The 23547-nt window shown below is 35.4% G+C and overlaps 4 protein-coding genes across 6 annotated transcripts; 3 read left to right on the plus strand and 1 right to left on the minus strand.

Annotated features, from left to right (window-relative positions):
* The first annotated feature begins 18 nt into the window (after nt 1-18).
* LOC148933444 (uncharacterized) lies at nt 19-498 on the plus strand. The gene has a single exon (XM_089060094.1). It carries the CDS (start codon nt 19-21, stop codon nt 496-498), a length of 480 nt encoding a protein of 159 aa, XP_088916220.1.
* Nucleotides 499-7640: 7142 nt separating this feature from the next.
* Nucleotides 7641-9150, plus strand: LOC125222074 (uncharacterized). The gene has a single exon (XM_048124497.2). It carries the CDS (start codon nt 7813-7815, stop codon nt 8983-8985), a length of 1173 nt encoding a protein of 390 aa, XP_047980454.2. The 5' UTR covers nt 7641-7812; the 3' UTR covers nt 8986-9150.
* A 2699-nt stretch (nt 9151-11849) lies between these two features.
* On the minus strand, nt 11850-15642 carry LOC125222072 (auxin transporter-like protein 2). 3 transcript variants are annotated; one of them, XM_048124490.2, is made up of 8 exons: nt 15444-15642; nt 15163-15343; nt 14774-15072; nt 14504-14687; nt 14323-14420; nt 13936-14143; nt 13544-13801; nt 11850-13464 (listed from the first exon to the last, which is right to left on the minus strand). In XM_048124490.2, exons 2-8 carry the CDS (start codon nt 15322-15324, stop codon nt 13237-13239), a joined length of 1437 nt encoding a protein of 478 aa, XP_047980447.1. In that variant the 5' UTR covers nt 15325-15343; nt 15444-15642; the 3' UTR covers nt 11850-13236. The 3 variants fall into 3 exon arrangements, with proteins under 3 accessions (XP_047980447.1, XP_047980450.1, XP_047980448.1); XM_048124493.2 differs by having other exon boundaries at nt 15163-15365; XM_048124491.2 differs by having other exon boundaries at nt 15427-15642.
* A 4274-nt stretch (nt 15643-19916) lies between these two features.
* Nucleotides 19917-23220, plus strand: LOC125222073 (glycerol-3-phosphate 2-O-acyltransferase 6-like). Its single transcript, XM_048124496.2, has 2 exons — nt 19917-20782; nt 22163-23220. Exons 1-2 carry the CDS (start codon nt 20165-20167, stop codon nt 22970-22972), a joined length of 1428 nt encoding a protein of 475 aa, XP_047980453.2. The 5' UTR covers nt 19917-20164; the 3' UTR covers nt 22973-23220.
* The last annotated feature ends 327 nt before the right edge of the window (nt 23221-23547 follow it).

Consider the following 23547-nt stretch of genomic DNA (forward strand, 5'->3'; position numbering starts at 1 on the left):
ACGGAATTGCTTATTTGCATGAATTGCCTTAGTCCAAGAAACTCCTTTGCTAGCTTCAATATCGACAAGTTGGTCCGTCTCGCAGAACTTTATCCGGATGACTTCTCGTGCACTGAATGTATGGCTCTCCAATATCAACTTAAAACTTATATCAGTGATATAGTTGATAAAGTCGAGTTCTCCAATATTGAAGATTTGGGAAATCTTGCAAAGATTTTGGTCGCTACCACAAGAGATAAGGCTTTTCCCTTGGTATACCGTTTGATTGAATTGACTCTGATCCTTCCTGTTGCGACCGCCTCTGTTGAGAGAGTATTTTCTTCGATGAAATTTATCAAGACTGATTTGCGAAACAGAATGGGAGACGGTTGGATGAATGATATCTTAGTTGTATACATTGAGAAGGATATTTTTAACAAAATTGAAAATGAGGCCATTCTTCGACGATTTCAAGAAATGGCGATACGTCGGAAACAATTATCATCTAGAGCCTCGTAAAAATTGTAAAGACGTTATATTTGAATTGAAATTTTTGGTATTATTGTTATTATTATTATATTATTATTGTTATTATTATTTTTAAGGATTTCAGCACCGGCTTATTTGAAAGTCTAGTTCCGTCCCTGTTTGTTGGGGTTTGGTGCCCCTTGCACAGCGGAAGACTTGTACAAAACAAATAAATCATACGTAGGATCTATTTGACCGATTATGCAATTAATCAATTCACATGTTAAACAGATAATTGCATGCTAGAACACAAATAATTCATGCTTAAAGATAGTAAATCCTAAAACATGAATTCTACGGTTTAGAGTTACCGATTTTGATTCTCCAAAAAATCGTCGATTGCTCGCGCATTCTCCACGTGATGATCTTCAATACTAGACCACGGATCTTCTCTCTGGTTCCAGAACTGTATCTCGATATCAGGGTGGGCTGATCTCATCAAAATACTAGGACTTAAATAAAGAAGACAGAAGAAATCCTTTTGGGAAAATGTGAAGAATTCGAAATTCTCCACAGCTGGAGAGTTCGAAATTTTCGAAAATTTTGAGAATAAAAATTGTGATTATTCTGTCTCCTTTATTCTCCTATTTATATTAAGTTCCTTTTGGGCCCAAACAGGGATCTATGGAAGGTTTTGGATATGGGCTCGCCCAATTAACTTTTTACTAATTAAATTGAACCCACAATTTAATATAAGTTATAATTGGAATATTACGAGCAGCCACTACAAAAGTAATATTGAACTCTCCCCATCCAAATCCGAAATTACAAGTAATCCGGGTTTCCACTTTTATTATTTATTTCCCGCGCTTAAGATATAAATGTCCATTAATTAATTAATGTCTGCTATGGACTTAATTAATTAATATCTTATTAATTCCAAGAGTGGACTTAGCAAGAAGCATTTATTTATTATTCATAGAGTAATAAAACTCCAACTGGCCAGTTTTCCGAATAATAAAACCTTGTTCGAGCTCCTCTTGAGGACATTATCAAATGAGACTCACCTCGCGCACGTTTCAACATAATAGCAATCCTAGCACCGCTAGATATTAATCACCACTACCCAATATATCAGGATTATTGGGTTGCGAAAAACCCGTACCATTTGATAAGTCAAAGTAGTGCATAATCAATACCGTATGCTCAATGCTAACATATGTAGATTAAGAAATAGTATTTTATCAAGACCTAGTCTTTCAGTAGATAGCATAAAGACACGTCTTGCTGTTAGATCCGTCCAGTGCTATACCACACCAATGTCATCTTATTTCAGTAAGGCTTAGAAATATGCGGACTGACATTGCAACCTTTCACGATAGTTAGCCAAAGCCTATCTAGGTTGTGAAATTCTTCTTTTTCTTTTGCAAAGCATTGCATAAATCTGACCGTGTTACCTTAAAGTGGACGACGCCCACAACCGGTCTACTAAGCAAAAGACTTAGACTTTGTTTACTTCTTATGCATTTAAATGTTTGTAAAACATCTTATAAATGCACAAGCAAACACAATGTAATAATAATAGTGATTCTATTCGTGCGAGACTGCTCAAATAATACTGAATCGGGTTAAAAGTGGATTATAGAGTTTTACGTATACAAGCAAGATTCTATTCGAGCGAAACTTGCTCGAAACATGCTTTTCAGTATACCAAACCTAACAGTGTCCTCATAAATCCTGGTTTCATGATATGGAGAAAGCTGCTGGTTCTGTTTTGTTGGGTAATAATCATGTTTGTAATGTGAGGGGAATTGGAAAAGTAAAGCTGAAAATGCATGATGGGTCTATTAAGATGCTGAGTGATGTGAGGTATATCCCTGAGGTCAAAAGAAACCTGGTCTCTCTTGGATTGTTGGAGAACAAGGGCCTTACTTTTAATTCATCTGTTGGAAGAATGGAGGTTAGGAAGGGAGAACAGGTTGTTATGGTTGCAGAAAGGAGAAATAGCCTCTATTACATGCTGGCAGAAGTTGTTATTGGAGATACTAACTCAGTAATAACTGATGATATAAGATTGTGGCATGAGAGGTTAGGACATCCAGCAGAGGGGAGCATCAAGGGGCTAATTAAATCAGGTCTGATCCCAAGAGATGTCTCCTCAAATCTTGATCCTTGTGAGCACTGTGTTCTTGGAAAGGCAAAGAGGACTCCCTTTCCCACTGGTGCTCATTACTCTAACTCACCTCTTGAGTATGCTCACTCAGATCTATGGGGCCCAGCACCAGTGAACACTCTTGGTGGTGGAAGATACTACATGACTATTATTGATGATTATAGTAGAAAGATATGGGTCTACATCCTAAAGGAAAAGTCAGAGGCATTTCAGAAATTCAAATATTGGTGCAAAGAAGTTGAAGCTGAGAAGGGTACCAAGCTAAGATGCTTAAGGACATACAATGGTCTGAAGTATCTTTCCAATGAGTTTGATGTCTTCTGCAAAGAAAATGGTATCAAAAGGCATCGAACTGTCCCAGGCACTCCACAACAAAATGGAGTGGCAGAGTGTATGAACAGGACTCTTACGGAGAGAGTGAGATGCATGCTATTTGGTTCTGGTCTGAGCAAGAAATTCTGGGGTGAGGCAGTTTCTACTGCTGCTTACTTGATCAATAAGTGCCCATCTACTAGCTTAAAAGGTGAGACTCCAGACTTCAGATGGTATGGTGGACATGAGGATTACTCCAGAATAAAGACTTTTGGTTGTAAATGCTTTGCTCACATCAAACAGGGTAAATTAGAGGCTCGAGCCCTCAAGTGTGTGATGTTGGGCTATCAGAGGGGTGTCAAAGGGTACAGGCTGTGGTGTGTTGAAGAGGGGAAACAAAAAGTGGTTATAAGCAGAGATGTAACCTTCATTGAGCACATAATGCCATACCTAGACAAGTCAGGTGCAGATGGGAAGAAGTCTGACTCTACTCATATTGAGGTGGAACACCATGACCAGTTTCTTGAGCCTGTGATAGATGTGGAGGACCAGACTCAAAAGCCTATAGATTTCACCTCAGATACAGATGGAGAAAGACCACCACACACTGATGATCTGAGGAACTATCAGCTTGCAAGAGATAGGACTCGAAGAGAGAACAGAAGAGCCCCAGCAAGGTATGTAGAGGCTGATATAATCTCATATGCCTTGTGTACAGTTGAGAATCTAGAAAACTCTTGAGCCTGCTACATACAGTGAGACAATATCATCTAGTGAAAGTAAGAGATGGATTGAAGCAATGAATGATGAGATAGACTCCCTAATCAGAAATAAAACTTGGATTTTGGTAGAAAAAGCTGAGTTTATGAAGTTGGTTAGTTGTAAGTGGTTATTCAACTGGAACTGAGAATGTGAGGTTCAAAGCAAGATTGGTTGCTAGAGGTTTCACTCAAGAAGAGGGTGTTGACTACAATGAAGTATTTGCACCTGTAGTCAAGCATGCTTCAATAAGGATCTTGCTGGCTGTTGCAAATCAGAGAGATTGGGAGATACAACAACTTGATGTGAAAACTGCATTCCTACATGGAGATCTTGAGGAAGCTATCTATATGTATCAGCCTGGAGAAGATGTGAAGAAGGGAGATGAAAATAAGTTGTGCCTATTGAAGAAGAGCCTCTATGGACTCAAGCAGAGCCTAAGGCAGTGGAACAAGAAATTTGATGCTCACATGTCTGAAAGTGGTTTTGCTAGATCCAAGTATGATGACTGTGTGTACATCAAGAGAAGAAGTGGAATCCCAGTTGCATATCTACTGATATATGTGGATGACATCCTCATAGCAGGACCATCTAAGCATAAAGTCCAGCTAGTGAAAGATGGGCTGAACAAGAGTTTTGAAATGAAGGACCTTGGAGATGCAAAGAGAATCCTAGGTATGAATATCATTAGAAACAGAAGGAAGAAGACTCTTTGGCTATCTTAGGCAGATTATGAAGGTGTTAAAGAGGTTCAACATGAGTAATGTGAAGCCTACTGTTACACCAATTGCTCAGCATTTCAAGCTTTCAAAGAATCAGGCTTCAAGAAGTATTCAAGAAGCTAAGGAAGTGGAGAATATTCCCCATGCTAATATTATTGGTAGCTTGATGTATGCTATGATCTGTACTCAGCCAGACATCTCTCATGCTGTGAGTATAACTAGCAGATATATGTCTGCATTTGGAAAAGAACACTGGAGTGCGTTGAAGTGGGTGCTCAGACATCTTAAGGGAGCAGACAACTATGGTATTCTATATAAAGGCTGTGATGAGTCAAGGGAGGAAGCAATTCAAGGTTACTGTGATGCAAACTATGCTACTAACCTTGACAACAGAAAGTCCCAGACATGCTATGTCTTTACCATATTTGGGTCAGCCATTAGTTGGAAGTCAGCTCTCCAAAGTGTTGTGGCTCTATCTACTCAAGAGTGTGAGTACATAGCACTAACCTCAGCTGGAAAGAAAGTTTCTGGATCAAAGGAATTTCAGCTGAGTTTGAGGTAATTCAAAAGGCAGTGACTGTGCACTGTGATAGCAGTAGTGCATTGTGTCTTGCTCGGCATCAAGTATTCCATGAGTGGAGCAAGCACATTGATGTGCGGCTACACTTCATCAGGGATGAGGTGGAGAAGGAAAATGTAAAGGTTGTGAAGATTAGCACTCTGCAGAACCTTGCTGATATGCTAACAAAGGCTCTTACTAAGGAGAAGTTTGATCTTTGTAAGAAGCTAATCAGTGTTTGCGACCATGGCTGAGCTACATCTGCAAGGTGGAGAATTGTAGAAGTGTGTGCATTGTGTAGCCCAGCCCAATATCCAGTTAGGCCCAAGATGAGAATCAAGAAGCTAGTTCAAATATCTTGAACTAGCCGTTGGAGCAAGAGAGAGTTAGTTAGAGATTCTGATTCTGTTTTTCTTCCTTTTCTCTTTTCTTGATTGTAGCCGAGAAATGGCAGTTAGTAGAGGGTGAATATATAGTGTAATCTCCATACTTTTCTTCAATAAGATTTACACAATTTCCCTTAAGATTTCTCTCATATACACAAACCATCCTTCTCGGTTTTCTATAGTTGATCATCAATCAAGATTCATAACAATATTGTTATTACACTACCTTTACTTCACATTTGACACTTCTGATTACTAAAATCAGAATTTATAGAAATTATGCAACGTTTGGCATTGTGTCAAAATCAGAATTTATAGAAAATATGCAACTTTTGGCATTGTTCTTGACTTTTAGTGTTCCATTAAATCATCTAAAGCCTTTGATTAATTTTTCATGAATTTTTTCATATAACGGAATGTGATTATAATACAGCCATATAAAAATATAGGAACATTTTATGGGAAAACCTAGCAATTGATATGAGATAAGATTATATTACATGAAATAATTGTATTCAGTCTTAGTATAACTTTTGTGCTACTATTATTCTTCACTTCACTTTGTTTTTTCGTTTCTTTATTTTGAGTTTTAAATCATTAGAAAACATAAAATAAAGAAAATTAAATAGATAGAACGAAATCTTAGATTTATTTAATATGGAGTATTAGAATATTTTTCAAAACATTTTTAATTTTTTCCTTTTTCAAAATATTTTCACTACCATCACTTAAAAACAAAAAAATCTTCTCACTTCCAAAACCTTTTTCATGTTATCTTCTCCCAATTATTACAAGAGCAATACAGCCATTTATGTTTAAAAATTTCATTAAAATAATTATAATTACATTTTCTTATTATTCTCAAAATTTTCATTCTAGATAAGAGTTTTTATTTACATTATTCTCGCTTTTACTTTATTATATATCCACTTTAACAATTTATAACGATTATTTTAAAACGAGTGCAAAAAAAAAATGACTCAACTTAGTTGCAACAAATAAAATACTCCATCCGTCCTGCTTAAGATGACACGTTTTCCTTTTTAGTTTGTCCCAACTAAGATGACACATTTCCTTTTTTGGTAACTTTCTCTCTCCAATTAATACACTCAACCACTTTTTCTCACTCCTATTAAAATATTCATCTTTCTTTATCTCTCTACTTTAATACTTACACCCACCTTCTCTCTCTTCAATTAAACACTTTAACCAATAACTCCTAAAATCCTGTGCCAGCTAAGCAATGTGTCATCTTAGCCGGGACGGAGGGAGTACTACATTAATGTTTATAATTTATTCTAGAACAAGCTAGAGCTTAGTAATCAATTTGATACACATTAATACATCATATTTAATATCAAGATACAATTTATGATTGAGTTGTGAGATTATTTTAGTTATATGGGGTAATCTATGACTAATTATCTCATGATTATTCATCTGGGATTGAATTGTGGGGTTGAAATCTCACGAACCAAACACACTATAAATTTAATTTAGGATACAATATTGCACACCGAACACCTTATAATACTAATATTGAAAATTTGTTGCCTCGTAGGCGTTTTACTATTATGTCTCGAGTATTAGAAAAGTGTTTGAAATTCGAAAAGCAAACGGTTAGTAAAATGATATTAAATGTGATGATTGGTATTTATAAAAAAAAGATAAATGCAAACGTTTTAAAAAAAAAAATGGATGAATTGAATGAATGAATGAATCGCCCTAATACACGAACCAGCAAGAGTGCATTTAGAGGGTGTAAAACTTTATGAAATTTACGACTATACCATATATATTGTGGATTTACAAAATTTGATTGCAGCGTTTACATTTGATTCTTTGTAATAATTTTAGTTTTGTGTGTGTCTAGGTAAATATTGTTTGTATAGCCAATCAATTAATAACTTTATAAATAAATAAAAAGTTAGTAAACCTCACATAACTTAATTAATAACAAGACTAATACTAACATTTAACGGGTGGAGCCGTGGAGGCTTATAATATTATGTTTAATATAGAAATCGCTGTTTCGGTGACGAATTCTACACTATAATTTCTGACATTATAACTAAAAAATCCAAAAAATTTTCCATAAAATAATTCAAAAGTGTCCCACACCCAATTATCTATATACTCCATAAGCCAGAGAAAAGTCTCGATTGGCCATCCAAACAACTGTGTTTTTTTTTTTTATGGAGAGTCTCCATCATCTCAAAGTCTAAGTCTCCCTTGATCAATTCTAACCCCAAATTCACTTCTTAAACATGCAGTCAAACCCCCAACACACAATAAAAATCTAATCTTTTTCTTGTAAGTAATAATTAATATTCCTCAGCCGCCATGAAACCTATATTCTTCTTGATCAATTCACTCTAAAATCATTTCACTTTTCCACAAATCACCAAAACCAATTCTCTCTCCCTCTCCCTCTCACTTTTAGTAATTAAAACCATGATCGATTCTTCAAGATTTTCATACATGAAATTCAACTTATTCTCCACCATCACTCTCGCATCCATAATCCTAATCATAATCTTCTCCGACACCATCTTCTCGAGCGCTCCAATCCACCAAAACTCCTTTGAGAATGTTCCTAATCTGCTGCAAACGCATCAAGCCGCAGCAGGAGTGCTCAAAATCACAGAAGCAGATTCCACGCCCAAGATTCTCACTTGGCCTAATCAGATGAGAATCTTCTCGGAATCTGATCCCACAAGAAGATTCCATTCAAGAGTTACAGAATTCTTCCGCACAAATCACTGCAAAGTTCAAGCATTCATGACGTGGATCTCCCCTCTAAATTCGTACGGACACAGAGAGTTTTTGGGGCTGGAAACCTTGTTCCAAACAAACCCCTCCATTTGTCTGATCATCCTGTCCGAAACCATGGATTCGGATCACGGTCTCAAGATTCTCGAGCCCTTGCTCGAACGTGGTTTTCACGTTCGAGCAATGGCTCCGGACTTGTGGGATTTGATCAAGGACACCCCTGCTGAGATTTGGTTCAATGACATAAAGAAAGGGATCAAGAATCCTGGTGAGATTCCCCTCCCACAGAATCTATCTAATTTGATTAGGCTTGCAGTTTTGTACAAGTATGGAGGCATCTATTTGGACACAGATTTCATAATCTTGAAGAATTTGGAAGGTTTAAGGAATTCAATTGGTGCACAGAGTGTTGACCTGTTTGGGAATTGGACAAGGTTGAATAATGCAATTCTTGTATTTGATAGAAATCATCCAATTCTTTATAAATTCTTGGAGGAATTTGCTTCAACTTTTGATGGGAATGTATGGGGTCATAATGGTCCATATTTGGTCTCAAGAGTGGTTGAGAAATTGGCTAAAACAGATGAGTTAGATCATAACTTCACAATCTTGCCTCCCGTTGCCTTCTACCCCGTCTCGTGGGGGAAGGTGGCCGGGTTTTTCGCGAGGCCTAGTGGCAGAGTGGGTGAGAGATGGGTCAGGGCGAAGATCCGGCAATTAACCAGGTCAACTTATGGGGTGCACTTGTGGAATAGCCAGAGTAGTGGTGTAGAGATTGAAGAAGGGAGCATTATTGAGAGATTGATTTCTGATCATTGTGTTGTATGCAGCAAGCCTACATTTTGGACTTCATGAAGAGCCAAATCTAGCTACTACATTAGTTTCCATGGCAACCAAATGTGAAGATTTCTGATTAATATTTATGGGTATAATCCAATCTTTTTTTAGTACATTTTTGTAAATTTCTAAGCTAATTTGTTTTCCAGCAGTATATATAATAGAAATCTTGTCTCTTTTCTATTCTAGTTTGCTTGGATATGCATGTTTAATGCTTTTTTATTCATATTCACAAAAACTATATATCGGTGTTAAAAATATTAGCCCTGCATAAAGTATTCATCATTAAAACTCCCCTGTGAAGCAACTGACTCAAAAGCAACACCAATTTTCTTATTAGTATTTTCTTATGCATGATTATCAATTTCCCATGTCTTACTTTGTAACTTTGTCGGAATGTTCTAAGATTACCACATCTATAATCCTTATTCAATTTAATTTAAATTAATTTTTAATAAAACATTTATTTGTTTCTTATTTGCATAGATAATTCCGATCTACTAGTCATTTATATTTTCACCAGTTACCAGTGTACTTAACTTAATTTGAATGCATAAAGAATTACATAGATTATTAAATATTTGAAATTTATAAATGGAAATTAAAAGTTTATGTAATATTTTTGGACGGATATATTATAGTTGGATCAGCCTTTTGACGTTCCTAATTGGAGATAATAAACAAGGAAAACATCGATATTTACTACTATGACTCATATGAATATGCGTTATATTGGAAAACAATTATTATGTCATTGTCCCAAGATTGATTACAACATTGATAATGAGATGGCCTTACTATAAATAAAAGATTACTGTGATTTGCCTAATTTAAGGAAAATACTTGCGCTTACCAATTCAATCAAGGAATTTTCTTGTAAGCTTCGCATTTTCCATTTCTTTCTTTAACGTTCACATACCAAAGAAGAAAATATTGTTAGAGATTTAGTTATACGTCCAACTTAAATTTCAAAAATCTGAGTCAATACTTGATTTTTTTCTTTTTCCGATAAATAGTAATATTTGATAAATTTATGGAGCAGGTAATAAGGCGACCAACCATAAAAGACTATTTCAGTAGATATATAAAGTAATACTATAAATTAATTGGCTTATTTAATGCTTAAATAATCTTATACTATTACCTTTTCTTACTTTTTTGAAATATATTACTATGAATTTTGTTTTACACTATTAAGACTTCTCCATTAATCGATATACATCCTTTAATATTTTACCAACCATTTTAAAGTCTTGTTTGTTACTATTACTTTTTTTTTTGAAGGACTTGTTTGTTTCTTATTTAACCAATTTTTATATTTTACTAATCATTTTAATTAGTCTCGTTTGTTACTTCACTTTTTATCTTTAACTAATTCTTTTAACTATTCCCGTTCGCTATTTATTAAAACTTATTCATTAATCACTGTATCGTTTTCTCTTTTATTGATCAATATATTTTATTGGGTATTTCAATTTGTTATAATCAATTAGAGATTTCAATTGATCTTAAATTCACCTAAATAATTGGACATTTTCAATTAATCTTAAATTTAATTGGAAATTAATTGAGTAGCTCAGTTGAATTTAAAATTAATTGAATAAGTGAGAATTTAATTGATTATCAATACAATTGTAAGCTGATTTTATTTTCATTTCGGGATATATAATCGTTGATTCAAATTTCATATATTAAATTATATAGTGATTCAATTGATATTCGATTGAGTTGAACAACAATAGATTGCGATTAAATTTTAACTTTTACAGTGATTATCAGTACAGAAATTAAATATGGAGTAACATAATTCTGTTAAGTGCGCATAATATTATTATCATATACTCAATCAGTCTTACTCACGATGTTTATATTCTCGAATGGCACATGATTTTAGAAGGAGTTGTTACGTGGAGTAAGTAGAGAGCAAAATGTAGTTGAATGTTTTAATGAATAGAAAAGTGAGACAGATTTATTTTCAAATATAGAAAGGGGATATTTTGAGTGAACAAACTTAGAAGGAAAGATAGACATATTGAATGAGACAAGTGAGTAAGTAATAGTCACTACACAAATCTATTTAATCGCACACTGATGGAATAAAAATGTAATACTCCATATAAGAGTAAAATAATGCACTATAATCTATTTATTTTATGATTGCTGGGTGCTCATATTTTGGAAGCAGAAGTTCTCATAAAGTGAGAATCTATACAATATATAAAAGGAGTTTGGTATTTAGAGAAATGCCCTTTTAAAATAGATATTATTATTTAAATATAAAGATGAAGGTTAAAAATTAAATTAAATTAAATCCGTCTAAAAATTAAAATAGCATATGCACGATCTCTAGGCTCTAGCTACTCCTAAGTGACTTAGGCTAAGTCCACTACTCCACGAATGCATAAAAATCTAGATTACACTCTACGTGTAAAATCCAGATATATGCATGCTCGCACTATCATCTATAAAGCCAAAAAAAAGAAGAGTAAATCAGTTATTTTTCTGCTTCTCACGCACGCGTCGTCGGCGGGGCAGCTGCTGGGGATGCCAGCACTGTTCACCAAGGAGAAGCCGAGCCTGGAGATGCTGCGGTCTGTTGCTGAGCTGCGTGAAGAGGGGAAGATCGCTGAGTGAGATGAAGAATAGGGATTTTGATGAGAAGATGATCAACAAGTATGGCAAATGGAAGGAGTCTGATGTCTGATATTTTGTTTGTTATTTGATTATTTATTTTTATGTTTAATTTAGTTCATAAATAATTATGTTTCGATTAATGTTCATTGATTAATGGGGATTTCAGATTTGTGAATTTTTATTTGTTTATTTTAGGTGTTAGGATATTCTTGCTAGACAAAATTTATGTTGCCAAATATGATATGGATTACCATAATATTTATTAAATTTCCATAATTTAGCTATTTTGTTGGAGTTATAACCCACTCGAAAGATTCAAGTTCGGACCATGTTAGAGGAAGTTCAATAAGGGAAGAATCAATTTCTGGGAGGACGCAAAATTCAAGAAGAAGACGTTGTGGTATGGAGACGCTATTTTATACATTAGTTTAATTTATTAAGGCTTCGTTTTATATATTTCAATACATGAGTTTCATCAATAAAGTTGTTAATGGAATATATTATTTACACAAGTATATCGTTGCTCTTGGTTTATATAATTATTAATTAATTACGTTATGGGATTTCTTAATTTTTTTCTTATTTAAGTTATACGCCGTATTATATTAAACTAATTAATGTCTTAAATAAGTATGTGTTTTTTAAGAAAACATCTTATTTAGATGCATAATAATTAAAGTTTGAAGAAAACATGCATAAATAAATAAATTTTGATGTATATTAGTATAAACAAATTAAATGAGAAACGAAAAAGAAAGAAAATTGATATTCTTTTAATTAAAATAAAAATTAAAGTAATAAATTAATAGGAACAACTCATGTTGATTAGAACATTGCATAACATAAAGTCTAAGTTGACGAGGTTGATATATAGTAATTTATATAAAATATATACACAAAATTAAAAAAAATAAAGAAAGTAGGTGAATATGCATTTTGGTTTGAAGATTTGGTGTAAATCATTCATACAAAATTATCAGTTCATAAATTTCTTCACCAATAATTCATTGCATTATGGAGTATACATTAATCATTTACAATTTTTATATAATGATATTATTCATAATTTTATTTAACGGATTTCGATTAAAAATATTTTAATCTGTGCATCGCACAGGTGTAATACTAGTGTTAATAATATAGGAGTATATTGGTATGTCGCTTATCAGTACTTCTTTTTAATATAAGGTTTCCTTTATATAACAATACTAAAATTTGTAGTTAGTCATAGTAATACAAAATTATATACTCATTTGATTAATGTAAATGTCATCAACCACACATTTCGCAGGAGCCAAGAGTCGTACAATAACGCATACTAATTTTATATTCTATTGGAATAATTAAACAAGGAAAGGGAAAAAAGAAGAAACAAAGAGAAGAACAAACTTAGGTTGACTGTAAATTAATAGCCCTACGCTTCTAACAAAGCAAATGAATCTTTCATCAAAATTTAACACTATATGCTCACCTAATACTAATAGGTTAAATAAAAAGAGTGAAACCAAGGAATAAAAAAGCACGCATCACATGTAAGGAAAATATTACTACTTCCCCTGTATATATATAATAAGATGACAATAAAGAAAATTGGAGAGAATACAGAAGAAAAATGAGGCGAAGTGTAAGGAATTCTTAGCGGTTTTGTGGCGGCGACGCTAGAGGATGAGCGGCGACTGGTGCTTTGCACTGGTAGCACTTAGCAAATAGTCCAAATGTGTCAACTTGTTTCACGAAATTGGTCATACTTGCCCAACCACCAAATCCGAACCCAACAACCAAAACCCATACTATTACCAATGTGTTCATCACGTACATGGCTGACCAACTTGGGATAAAGAACGGAGGCTTTTCAACAGCATTCTGCAACAATTATTTGAAAATCGAATCCAATTAGAAGATTATAATGAGAAAAAACATGTACTGATGAAAAGAAATGTACCTGGCGAGCTGAGGCTTTCCGGTAGGTGAGCATATGGGCCGTGGCCGGAATGATGTAGACTGTGAAAGTGACTAGAAGAGCTCCGACTGCAGAATTGATGGGCCCAAAGAATGGGAAAATAATAGCTAAGAACCATATTGGTATCACCACTGGCAGCCTAGCTAGTGCTCTCAAGAATATGCTCTTCGTCTCATGCACCCCGATCACTTTCTCCCATACAAAATACAGTGGCGTACATGCAAACCCGAATGTTATAAACTGCACACATACTAACCTAATTTTGTTACTTACTCGAACTCAATAATCAATTGTCATAGACCCGAAAAAAAATTTATAGTTTAGAAACTGAACGTATGATATATTTATAAATTATAATCATCAAGTGGGATGACCTGGTGTATGAGCATGAGGATTACGGCAGCATCGCGCCATCCAGTCTTGGGGAGGAGGGAGAAGGCGTTGGAATGGTTGAGGAGCTGATCGCCAAACGCCCAATACACAGCACATGCCGATGGAATGGTGAGGGTGAAGACATAGAGTGTTGCCACCAAATAAATGTACTTGAACTTTTGTGGTTTCCACATAGCATGCATAATTTCACTGTAATTACATAGAATGAAAAAAATAAAAAAATGAATCAGACTGTTACAATATTCATCACACATCTGCTAGCTAGCATTTTATGTCAATTCAGAGAATGGCACAGAACTACTAAATGTAACACTAGTTATGTCTAAAGACAAAAGTACCCTGTAAAGTGGAGCTTGTAAAATACTTACACTGTGACAGCATGCCCTCCAAAAGTGTATAGTATGTTGGTGGCGCCGGTGAAGTAAAGCACCAGCTTTTTGGGACCAGTGTGTTGAACATTTTCAACCTGTTAATTATTATTAAACCGTGTACACTAATATTATAATTAACAATTATGTATGATTAATTGTGGTAGTAGTATTAAATAACCTGGCCATGAGCGAGAGATGCTGCGGTTAAATACCAAGCAGTGTAAGTGGTCATCCCAAGTCCTAGAAAAGACCAAATTCTATAGTTGTGGAAAGAAGGAATGAAAACAGTGGTTGCACAGCAAGCTCCAAATATGTAAGTCCATGTTCTCTTGTCCAAATGATCATTTATGTAGTATATGTTGCTGCAATTAAGAAGCAAGCAGAAATTAAAGAATTTGAAGATTGATGAATTAGTACTAGTAAATAAAGGAGTGAAGTTGAGGGCAACCTAGCGCAGGCTATAAGCTGAATAACAGATCCGAATAGAAGGAAAGTGCAGTTGAAAGCCAAACCCAATCCTTTCCAAAAGGGACCAAGTAATCCATCCAGAACCTCAAACCACTGAATCACATGGTTCTTGAAGCTCACACCTTCCTTTTCCTTCCTGCTTCGATACTCCACGTACAGCACGCTGACCAGGTAAGCTGTCCAGCTCCCGACCAGACCGTAAAATATTTGAAACACTATTCCAGACACCATCCCTAGCTGGGAAAACGAGTATGGGAGGGTCAACAGCACCTGCGCAACCTAAAATGTGTGTTCTTATCATATTTTTGTTTTTATACAGAGGCAGAGACAGAGACAGAGAGAAGAATGTTGATGAGGACAAGTGAGTACTTGATTGGAAGAGCAACTGAACCAGGCATCCCAGGTGGAGCCGCCGTGCCAGAGGAAGTTACTCATGCTGAAGCCGGAATGCTCCTCCTCCACCTCCTCATCCTCGTGCTCGGTTCCGTTCAAGCTGCTGACAATAGCTTCTTCCTCTACTTGCCCCGACATTGTTTTTCGATTCTCTGGACTGCTAGACAGAAAAACAAACGCTGCAATGAGACAAAATCAGAATAACACCCCTTCTTCCCACTAAATTCCTCAGATACTTACACCAAAAAATAATTAACCTGTGTGAAAACGGCTTAATTACTGGTTTGAAGAGTCTCTTTCACGGATTGAAAACGACTGTTTTGATTGAGCCAAGAGAGATGGTACAATGAAATGAATGACAATTGAAGAATTCTTCGTTTCAAGAGAGTGACATGGAAGACAGAATTAAATGTAGCCTTCGTGTTAATACAGACCTTAAATACTACTACTTGAGGATGGATACCAATCTTTATTTAAAAATCAAATTATAGAGCATCGTGTGAGCATTTAAAGCGAAAAGGGGGACTCTGTTGGCTACTATTAAAGCAGCTTTTACATATTATACTACCTTAAAATAACGTATGGTTGGGGAATTATATAATTTCTAGGAAACTTTTCAATTCTATCTCTTTTCTTTTTCTTTTTTCCTTTTTCTTATATTTCAGTTTTTGTATTTATACTCTTTATGTTTTTTTTTCAGTTGTTGAATCCTGCTTCATCATGTTCATAGTTGTCTATATTTGTGATTTGATCCTTGGCGTTGTTAAAAATTACAGAATCGAGAGATTTTTGGGTTTTACTTTTCTTTACCAGGTTTGATAGAGATGGACAAGGTTTACTGAACCGGTAGTTAACCGTGAAACTGGAACCGCCGATTATGGTTCCATACTGGAACCGCGACATTAAAATGGAACCGGAACGATGACATCTTGAACCGCGGGCCGGTTCATGTTCAAAAAAATTGGAACCGAATTGTGCCGGAACCACGAAAAATCACCGAAAAATGGGCAGTTCAGAACCCAAACCGGATCCGATGATTTTTAAACTGAAACCTTAACTGAGAAATACGCTCGAGGTTCGATTCCGGTTTGAATTTTCCGAAACCAGAACCAGCGGTTCCTGAACCTTGGGCATGTATAATGCTTGGAGACTCCCCTTTTCTATTTATAAAAGAGTCATGATCACCGATTTATCATGTTGGTCAAATTGATTATGGACTTTCACACTTGTAACATAGAAACTCATCACCCACCTAAGTACATTCTGATGCCAAATTGAAAATAAGTCAATTATCCCTTAAAAGGTCTTATAAAAAAGAAGGTTATCCACTTGATTTATAATATTTGGGAGGAGGGGATTTCAATAATAGGATTCTATCGAAAATTTTCTTGCTTCTAATGGTAATAACACTATCTACGGAGTACATAGGTGATAGAACATATTGATAAAAACCGCAAATTCAATAGCAAAAACGGAAAATATACAAACTAAATTTTTTTTATGTACACGAGATTAGCAAGTGTGACATGAATACAACACTATATGTAGTACTATAAAATATAACCCGCGATCCATCATCCATAGTAATTGATTAATATAATGTGCATCGAACACATGGGAAACAACTAGACCCAAATTGAGTTAATAGTCAAAAGTAGTTATGCAAATTGAAATTACTTTTTGAAAACATACTTGATTTAACTTCGCAAATGATTGTAGAGTAACTAGAGCAGTGGAAAATGTATGTAGGCATTGATTAATTTCACAAAACATCTAAAATGTATCAAATGAATAAATAAATAATTATTAGTGCAGTAGTCAATATTCCTCTAGCGCGGCTCGGTTTTCAATTTATATTATATTTATCTCCTCAACTTTAATTAAAATATATATATGTGTGTTTCATGCGTGCGAAGATTAGATTGTACTCATTTTGAGAAAAGATGCTTAAAGCATAATTGGTTAACAAATTAATCATTCCTACACTTTAGCCACCCATTTTAGACTGCTAGAAAGAGTAAGTATCTCAATAATCAATATTCCTATTAAATACATGTGAAACACCATTTCGAAATGTTAGTATATTTGGGAACAAATTCCGAAAATGACCAATAATTTTGGGCAAGAACTTGTTCTTATCTGTCATATATAGGGGTGGCAAAATGGGTAGCGGGTAATGGGTAATTCCCATTTCGACCCGCTACCCGCCGTTATTGGGTACCACTACCCGACCATAACGGGAAACGGGACGGGATCGGGTAATGCGTTTTAGAGTTTTACGGGTAGCGGGTATACCCACTACCCGCGCGGGTATACCCGTTAGTCCCGATAATACCCGTTATTATTAGTATTAGCCATATTCCATCTTTTAATACACCCTCCGTTCCATATTAATTGACGTGTTTCAAATAGTTAAAGTGTAGAAAAAAACAAGTAAATAGTTAAATAATAATAGCCTTATACTCACTCATTTTGAAAAATTAAAAATATATAGTTAGAATGGAGGAAAAATAAAGTAAGAGAGATAATAATGTAGTATTTCTATTATTATTATTTCAAAATGAGTGAGAAAATGAAATGCCTCTATTAAGGTGGAACAATGGAAGTACTTTATCTAAGAGTTCTTTTGAAACATTTATATATTCCAATGAACATAGAATTGAAAACTCACCGAACTAGCTATAGAGTGTTCCCTAACTTTTACTCCCAATCTATTCAACGTTTACCATCGATATTAATAAAGTAAATTAGGGAACATTGACGGTTGTTATGGTTTTCAAATTTTTTATTAGGATTTCGGGTCGGGTACGGGTACCCGCAATGTCGGGTACGGGATACCCGACACGGGTATCGGGTAATCCCGGTATGTCGCGGGGCGGGTATCGGAACAACAATTTGGCTAAAATCGGATACGGGTACCCGACTTGTCGGGTACGGATATCCGCGGGTAACCCGTTTCACCACCCCTAGTCATATAGTATATGACTAAATCAGCTAATTATATATATGGTAAAATAGGATACTAAAATAAAACTTCTCTGTAAAAAAAAGGAGGATATTTCGATTTAAATTCCTTCTATTCCCTTCCGCCAACTGCACTCTAATTTTGTGTCCCCATTTGTTTTTCAGTAAATTGATCTCTTCAATTATTTCTTTGATTACCATTATATGCTTCATAATCGTTTAATCTTTCTCTCAAAAAGTGGGAAATGAAATGAAATTATGGGATGTTGCAAAATGGAAAACCGTGAAAGAATGTACTCCAATTATCAAGTGATGGCCCTCTAAGTTCTAACCACACATACATTATCAGAGGCGAGTTTAGAACTCAGAAATGAAGAGGGAGAAATTAAATATTTATTCATTTAATATAATTAAATATATTTTAAATAATAAAAATATTTAAAGCATAATGATTGGATGATTAGCGATATATTAATATTTAAGTAACACTAAATAAAATATAAATATGCATTAGATTGCACACACATATTATTCATACGTAAACATGCCGTCGTTTCCTTCCCATGAGTTATTTTTTAATTTTTAACAATCATAATTGTCTCGTAAAAAAGGTTAAGGAAATTGAACACGCGCGGAATGAAGCCCATGCGTTGAAAGCTCTTTAATTTTTTTCTTTTACAAATTGAAAGGGGGTGGGAAAATCTAATGAAAAGCAAGAAGACTGTCGTATCAGTCGTTTTATTAATCCGTGTAATAATAAATTACTAAACAAATCACAAATGATGGTAAAATAAATTATTTAGTTTTTCAAGAATTATTTAGTAATTATGTATAATTCGTATGCTCTTCCATGGAAATATGAATTATCTAATGTACACCAATGGAGTTTGTCATTTCAGTCACCAGTGTTTGAGGTGGTTTGTAGATTGTGGAGGACATAAAAAAGAATTGGGCAAGAATTTTGACTCAAATAGTTTATGGCCGAAAATAAAATTCGATTCTTACAACATATGTCCACTCGGAATGCACTAGAAAATATTTGTTGGAATATTATTCCTTCTATTTTTCATATGCTGTATTACATGTCACATAGCTCAACAGAAAATATAGTGCTTTCAAATCACACGTGTGTGTTTTTTAAGAAGTGTGAGGGTGTGACATGCATTGTACGTATGAATTATCTTATTGTTTTTTTTTTTTTTTTTTAATGATCTTATTGCTAGTATATGCTAAAATTTTAAAATAGTAATTGTCTATATCCCATTCAAATTGAAACATTTTTCTTTTTAGATTGTCTCTACTAAAAGTGAAACATTTTCTAAAATAATAAAAATATTATTTTTACTTTTTTCCTCACTCTTACTTTATTTTTTTTTCATTAACTTACAAAACAATACTATATAAAATCTCGTTTCAAAAATCAAATAGTATTTTATATTTATTGGGTAGTTGGGACGGATTCTTTTTTGGTGGGGTAAACACGTTGGATTTAAAAGAACTCTGTCTTAATAGGTGTAACCCAATAGAATATAGAGTTTTAGGCCACACTTAGATTGGGCTCTGCCAGTTGCATAGTACATAGTGGAATTCCTTTTAGTTTTGGGCTTTTAAAAAGGCCTAACATGAAAGTTTAAATATATGGCTGATAAATTATCAAATTTGGATATTGTTTTATTCATGTAAACAATTTTCAAATTTATATGGCTTTCAATCGTTTCACTCACAAGTTATCCTTCAAAGTAATTTGAACTTATGCATTCATCTACTTGGTCACTCCGCTACCAACCAATCATAGCTTAATAATAATATAACACATTCAATCACATAATTTCAATATTAAGATTTTTTTTTTCTTTTCATCAACCACATGCCAATTTCATTCCCAAAATCCACCACCTACCCTTTTTCTCCTCTTTAAACCACTCCACCCTTTCCATGCTAATCACATAACTAAGTCACACACAAAAACTCCAAAACACACTTCCCTCTTTCTCAAAAGTAAAAAAAAAAAAAAATGGTGGCGAATCGGCGGTTCGAGCCGATATCAAGATGCAGCCGCGACGGCCGGTCGGACCAAACCGTCGCGGCCGACTTAGATGGCACTCTCCTCCGGTCCAACAGCCCATTCCCCTACTTCATGCTCGTGGCGTTGGAAGCGGGCAGCTTGATCCGCGCCTTAACTCTCCTCGCATCGGCCCCTTTCATCTATTTCGTGTACGTGTTCGTGTCCGAGTCCTTAGCTATCGAGGCGCTCGTGTTCGTAGCCTTCGCGGGGCTGAAGGTCCGCGACATCGAGCTCGTGGCGCGGTCCGTGCTCCCCAAGTTCTACGCCGAGGACGTGCGGCCCGACGCGTGGGAGGTGTTCAATTCGTTCGGGAGGAGGTGTATTGTGACGGCGAATCCGAGGATCACGGTGGAGCATTTCGTGAGGGATTATTTAGGAGCGGAGAAGGTGCTCGGGACGGAGTTGGAGGTCACGGGATCGGGCCGGGCCACGGGGTTTGTGAGGAGGCCCGGCGTGCTTGTGAGTGGCCACAAACGGGCTGCGGTGGTTAGGGAGTTTGGAGATGAGGTGCCGGATTTGGGACTTGGTGATAGGGAGACTGATCATGACTTCATGGACATATGCAAGGTTAGAATTCTCTCATTTATTTCCATCACATAAAATAGGAATTAAGAAGTGCTAGTAATAAAAAATGGGAAGATTTTTTGTGATTGGTACCTATTGGGAGTTGAAGAGTTTACATTTCAACTAACATGAATTTGTGATATAATAAAGTAAAAAAACGAATTTGATAAATTATTTGTTTAAGTTTCAAACAAGTAGTGTAATACATGTGCGATAAGATTTTATTAGTATGAATTTAGTATTTCTTTAAATTATATAAACATGTGGATATAATATTAATTGAAGTGTGAAAATATAATGAAACTTAAACTACTTTCTTGTGATGATGATGGAATTATGACGATAGTTGGTTCTTCTTATTCTGATAACTAATGATTAAATAATATAGAAATATGTTAGACTATTGCATAACATGGATGAGGGCGAGATATTTATAAATAATTTTAACTTTGTCTACAAAAAATTGCAACAAATACTGAAATAATTACGACAAACAAAGAACATTTGTTTATTAATAAGACGGAAGAATGCGAAGTCACTTACTTCTGTTGCTAAAATCAACACATTAACCATTAACCAATCTTAATTAGGTATAAATTAATAATTAATAATAATTTAAAAAATAAGGTTAGACACCTTTGTTGTAAAACCATTGGACTTCTCTTCCATCACTTATTGCATTAAATAACACTTATAAAAAATATAACGTTTTTAAAAATAACTACAAACGCCTTTTATATTAGATATAGATTTTATCATTCTCTTTTGTCAGGCCAATTAAATAATTTATGTTTTTGTACACACACATATGGCACAATTGTGATTGTATCACTTCATGCATACTTCGTGATAGCGGCATGACGAATTTTAGGCAGGACAGTGCTTTTTTCATGATCGTGTATTACGTTTATATCACAATTGTTATATCTCGGTTCCCATTAATTAGGTGTCCATTTTTTTATTTGATCATGATATAAATTTATAGAGTTCAATTAGGAATGACCCATAAAACTTATATAGTGATTTTATTTCTCTTTTTATTTCTATATCGAATTGACTCAAATTTAATGTATAGGTATATTGTTGGATCAGTCATTATTTTAGTTTGCTCCAAATACACTACTAGGTCAATTAAGTTTAACCTAAAGTTAGTGATCATCTGTTATGATATCATGATAGAAATTCATAAGGTTCCATCCTACAATCAAGTGATGATACGAGGAGTTGGTCCATGAAACTTATATAGTAATTTCAGTTTTCTCATTACAATAGTATGTGATATTATTATAATTATTTTTATTCATTTTATTTTCCAATAACTCGTATCTCAATAAATATTTCATTTTCACTTTTAATATTTTTTAATATATGGATACATCACAGGAGGGATACATGGTAGCTCGGACCAAAACAGAAGCATTGCCAAGAAACAAGCTTCTAGCCCCGACCATCTTCCACGAGGGGCGTCTGGTACAGCGCCCGACGCCCCTCGTGGCACTTGCCACATTCCTATGGATGCCTATCGGCATCGCTTTATCTCTCACAAGAGTCTACCTCAACAAAATCCCTCTCCCCGAGAGGATCCTCCGCTACGCCTACACGGCGCTCGGGATCAAGCTCATCATCAAAGGATCCCCTCCCCCACCCCCGCGCCCCGGCCACGGCGGCGTCCTCTTCGTGTCCAACCACCGCACCGCCCTCGACTCCGCAGTCATCGCCGCCGCCGTTGGGAGAAAGGTCAGCTGCGTCACCTACAGCATCAACGAATTCTCGGCGCTCATCTCCCCCGTCAGCGTCAAGCGGCTGCTCGAGGAGGGCGATCTCGTCATTTTCCCTGAGGGGACCACGTGCAGGGAGCCGTTCCTGCTGCGCTTCAGCCCGCTCTTTGCTGAGCTGAGCGACCGGATCGTGCCGGTGGCGATCGACGCGAGGCAGAGCGTTTTCTACGGCACGACGGCGCGTGGGTACAAGGCGCTGGACCGGTTCTTCGTGTTCATGAACCCGAGGCCGACGTTCGAGATCACGTTCCTGGACGAGCTGCCGCCGGATATGACTGTGAGGGGCGGGAAGACGGCGATTGAGGTGGCGAATTATACGCAGAGGGCGGTGGGGGAAGCACTAGGGTTTGAGTGTACGGATTTGACGATGAAGGATAAATATGTGATGATGGTGGGAACGGAAGACAAGAAGTAGATTGAGCGCAATGGGATTGTGATATCATGAATGGATCCAAAAATAGCACCACTATGTATATTATTATTCGTTATTTTAAGTAAGTAATTGATAGTAGTACTATTTTAGTTGGGTTGTGAAAGTATATTGTTGGATATCCTAGGATTTTAGGAACCCAAACTTTGATTTGTTTGTTCTTTGGTTTTTCAATCTTTAATTTGTACCTAAGGCATGAAGTTATAGATGTGAGATCACACATTTTCATTTTATTCTCTTCTTGCTGGTGACTTTACACGCTAAGAGGTTGTAGATGTGAGATCATACATTTTCATTTTATTCTTTTCTTGCAGGTTATTTTACAAGCTAAGAGGAAATCGTTATATCATTAAAAAAGTACTATGTCAATCCGAGCAGGGCATAATTCATCTTGCAGAAGGATGATTTTCCTTAACTCACTTACAATTTGGTTTGTATCATTGGTTTGGTTGTAATTTTCATCTTCATTCCACTGTATTCATTTCCTTCCATTTTAACACATCAAGTATCACATGTTTTTATCCAGTTTTTATAACAATTACGAAATAAATTAGTGCACT

The sequence above is a fragment of the Salvia hispanica genome, chromosome 1, assembly GCF_029641045.1.
Source record: "Salvia hispanica isolate PSC_SH4W2 chromosome 1, Shi_PSC_v1, whole genome shotgun sequence".
NCBI classification, from domain to species: Eukaryota; Viridiplantae; Streptophyta; class Magnoliopsida; order Lamiales; family Lamiaceae; genus Salvia; species Salvia hispanica.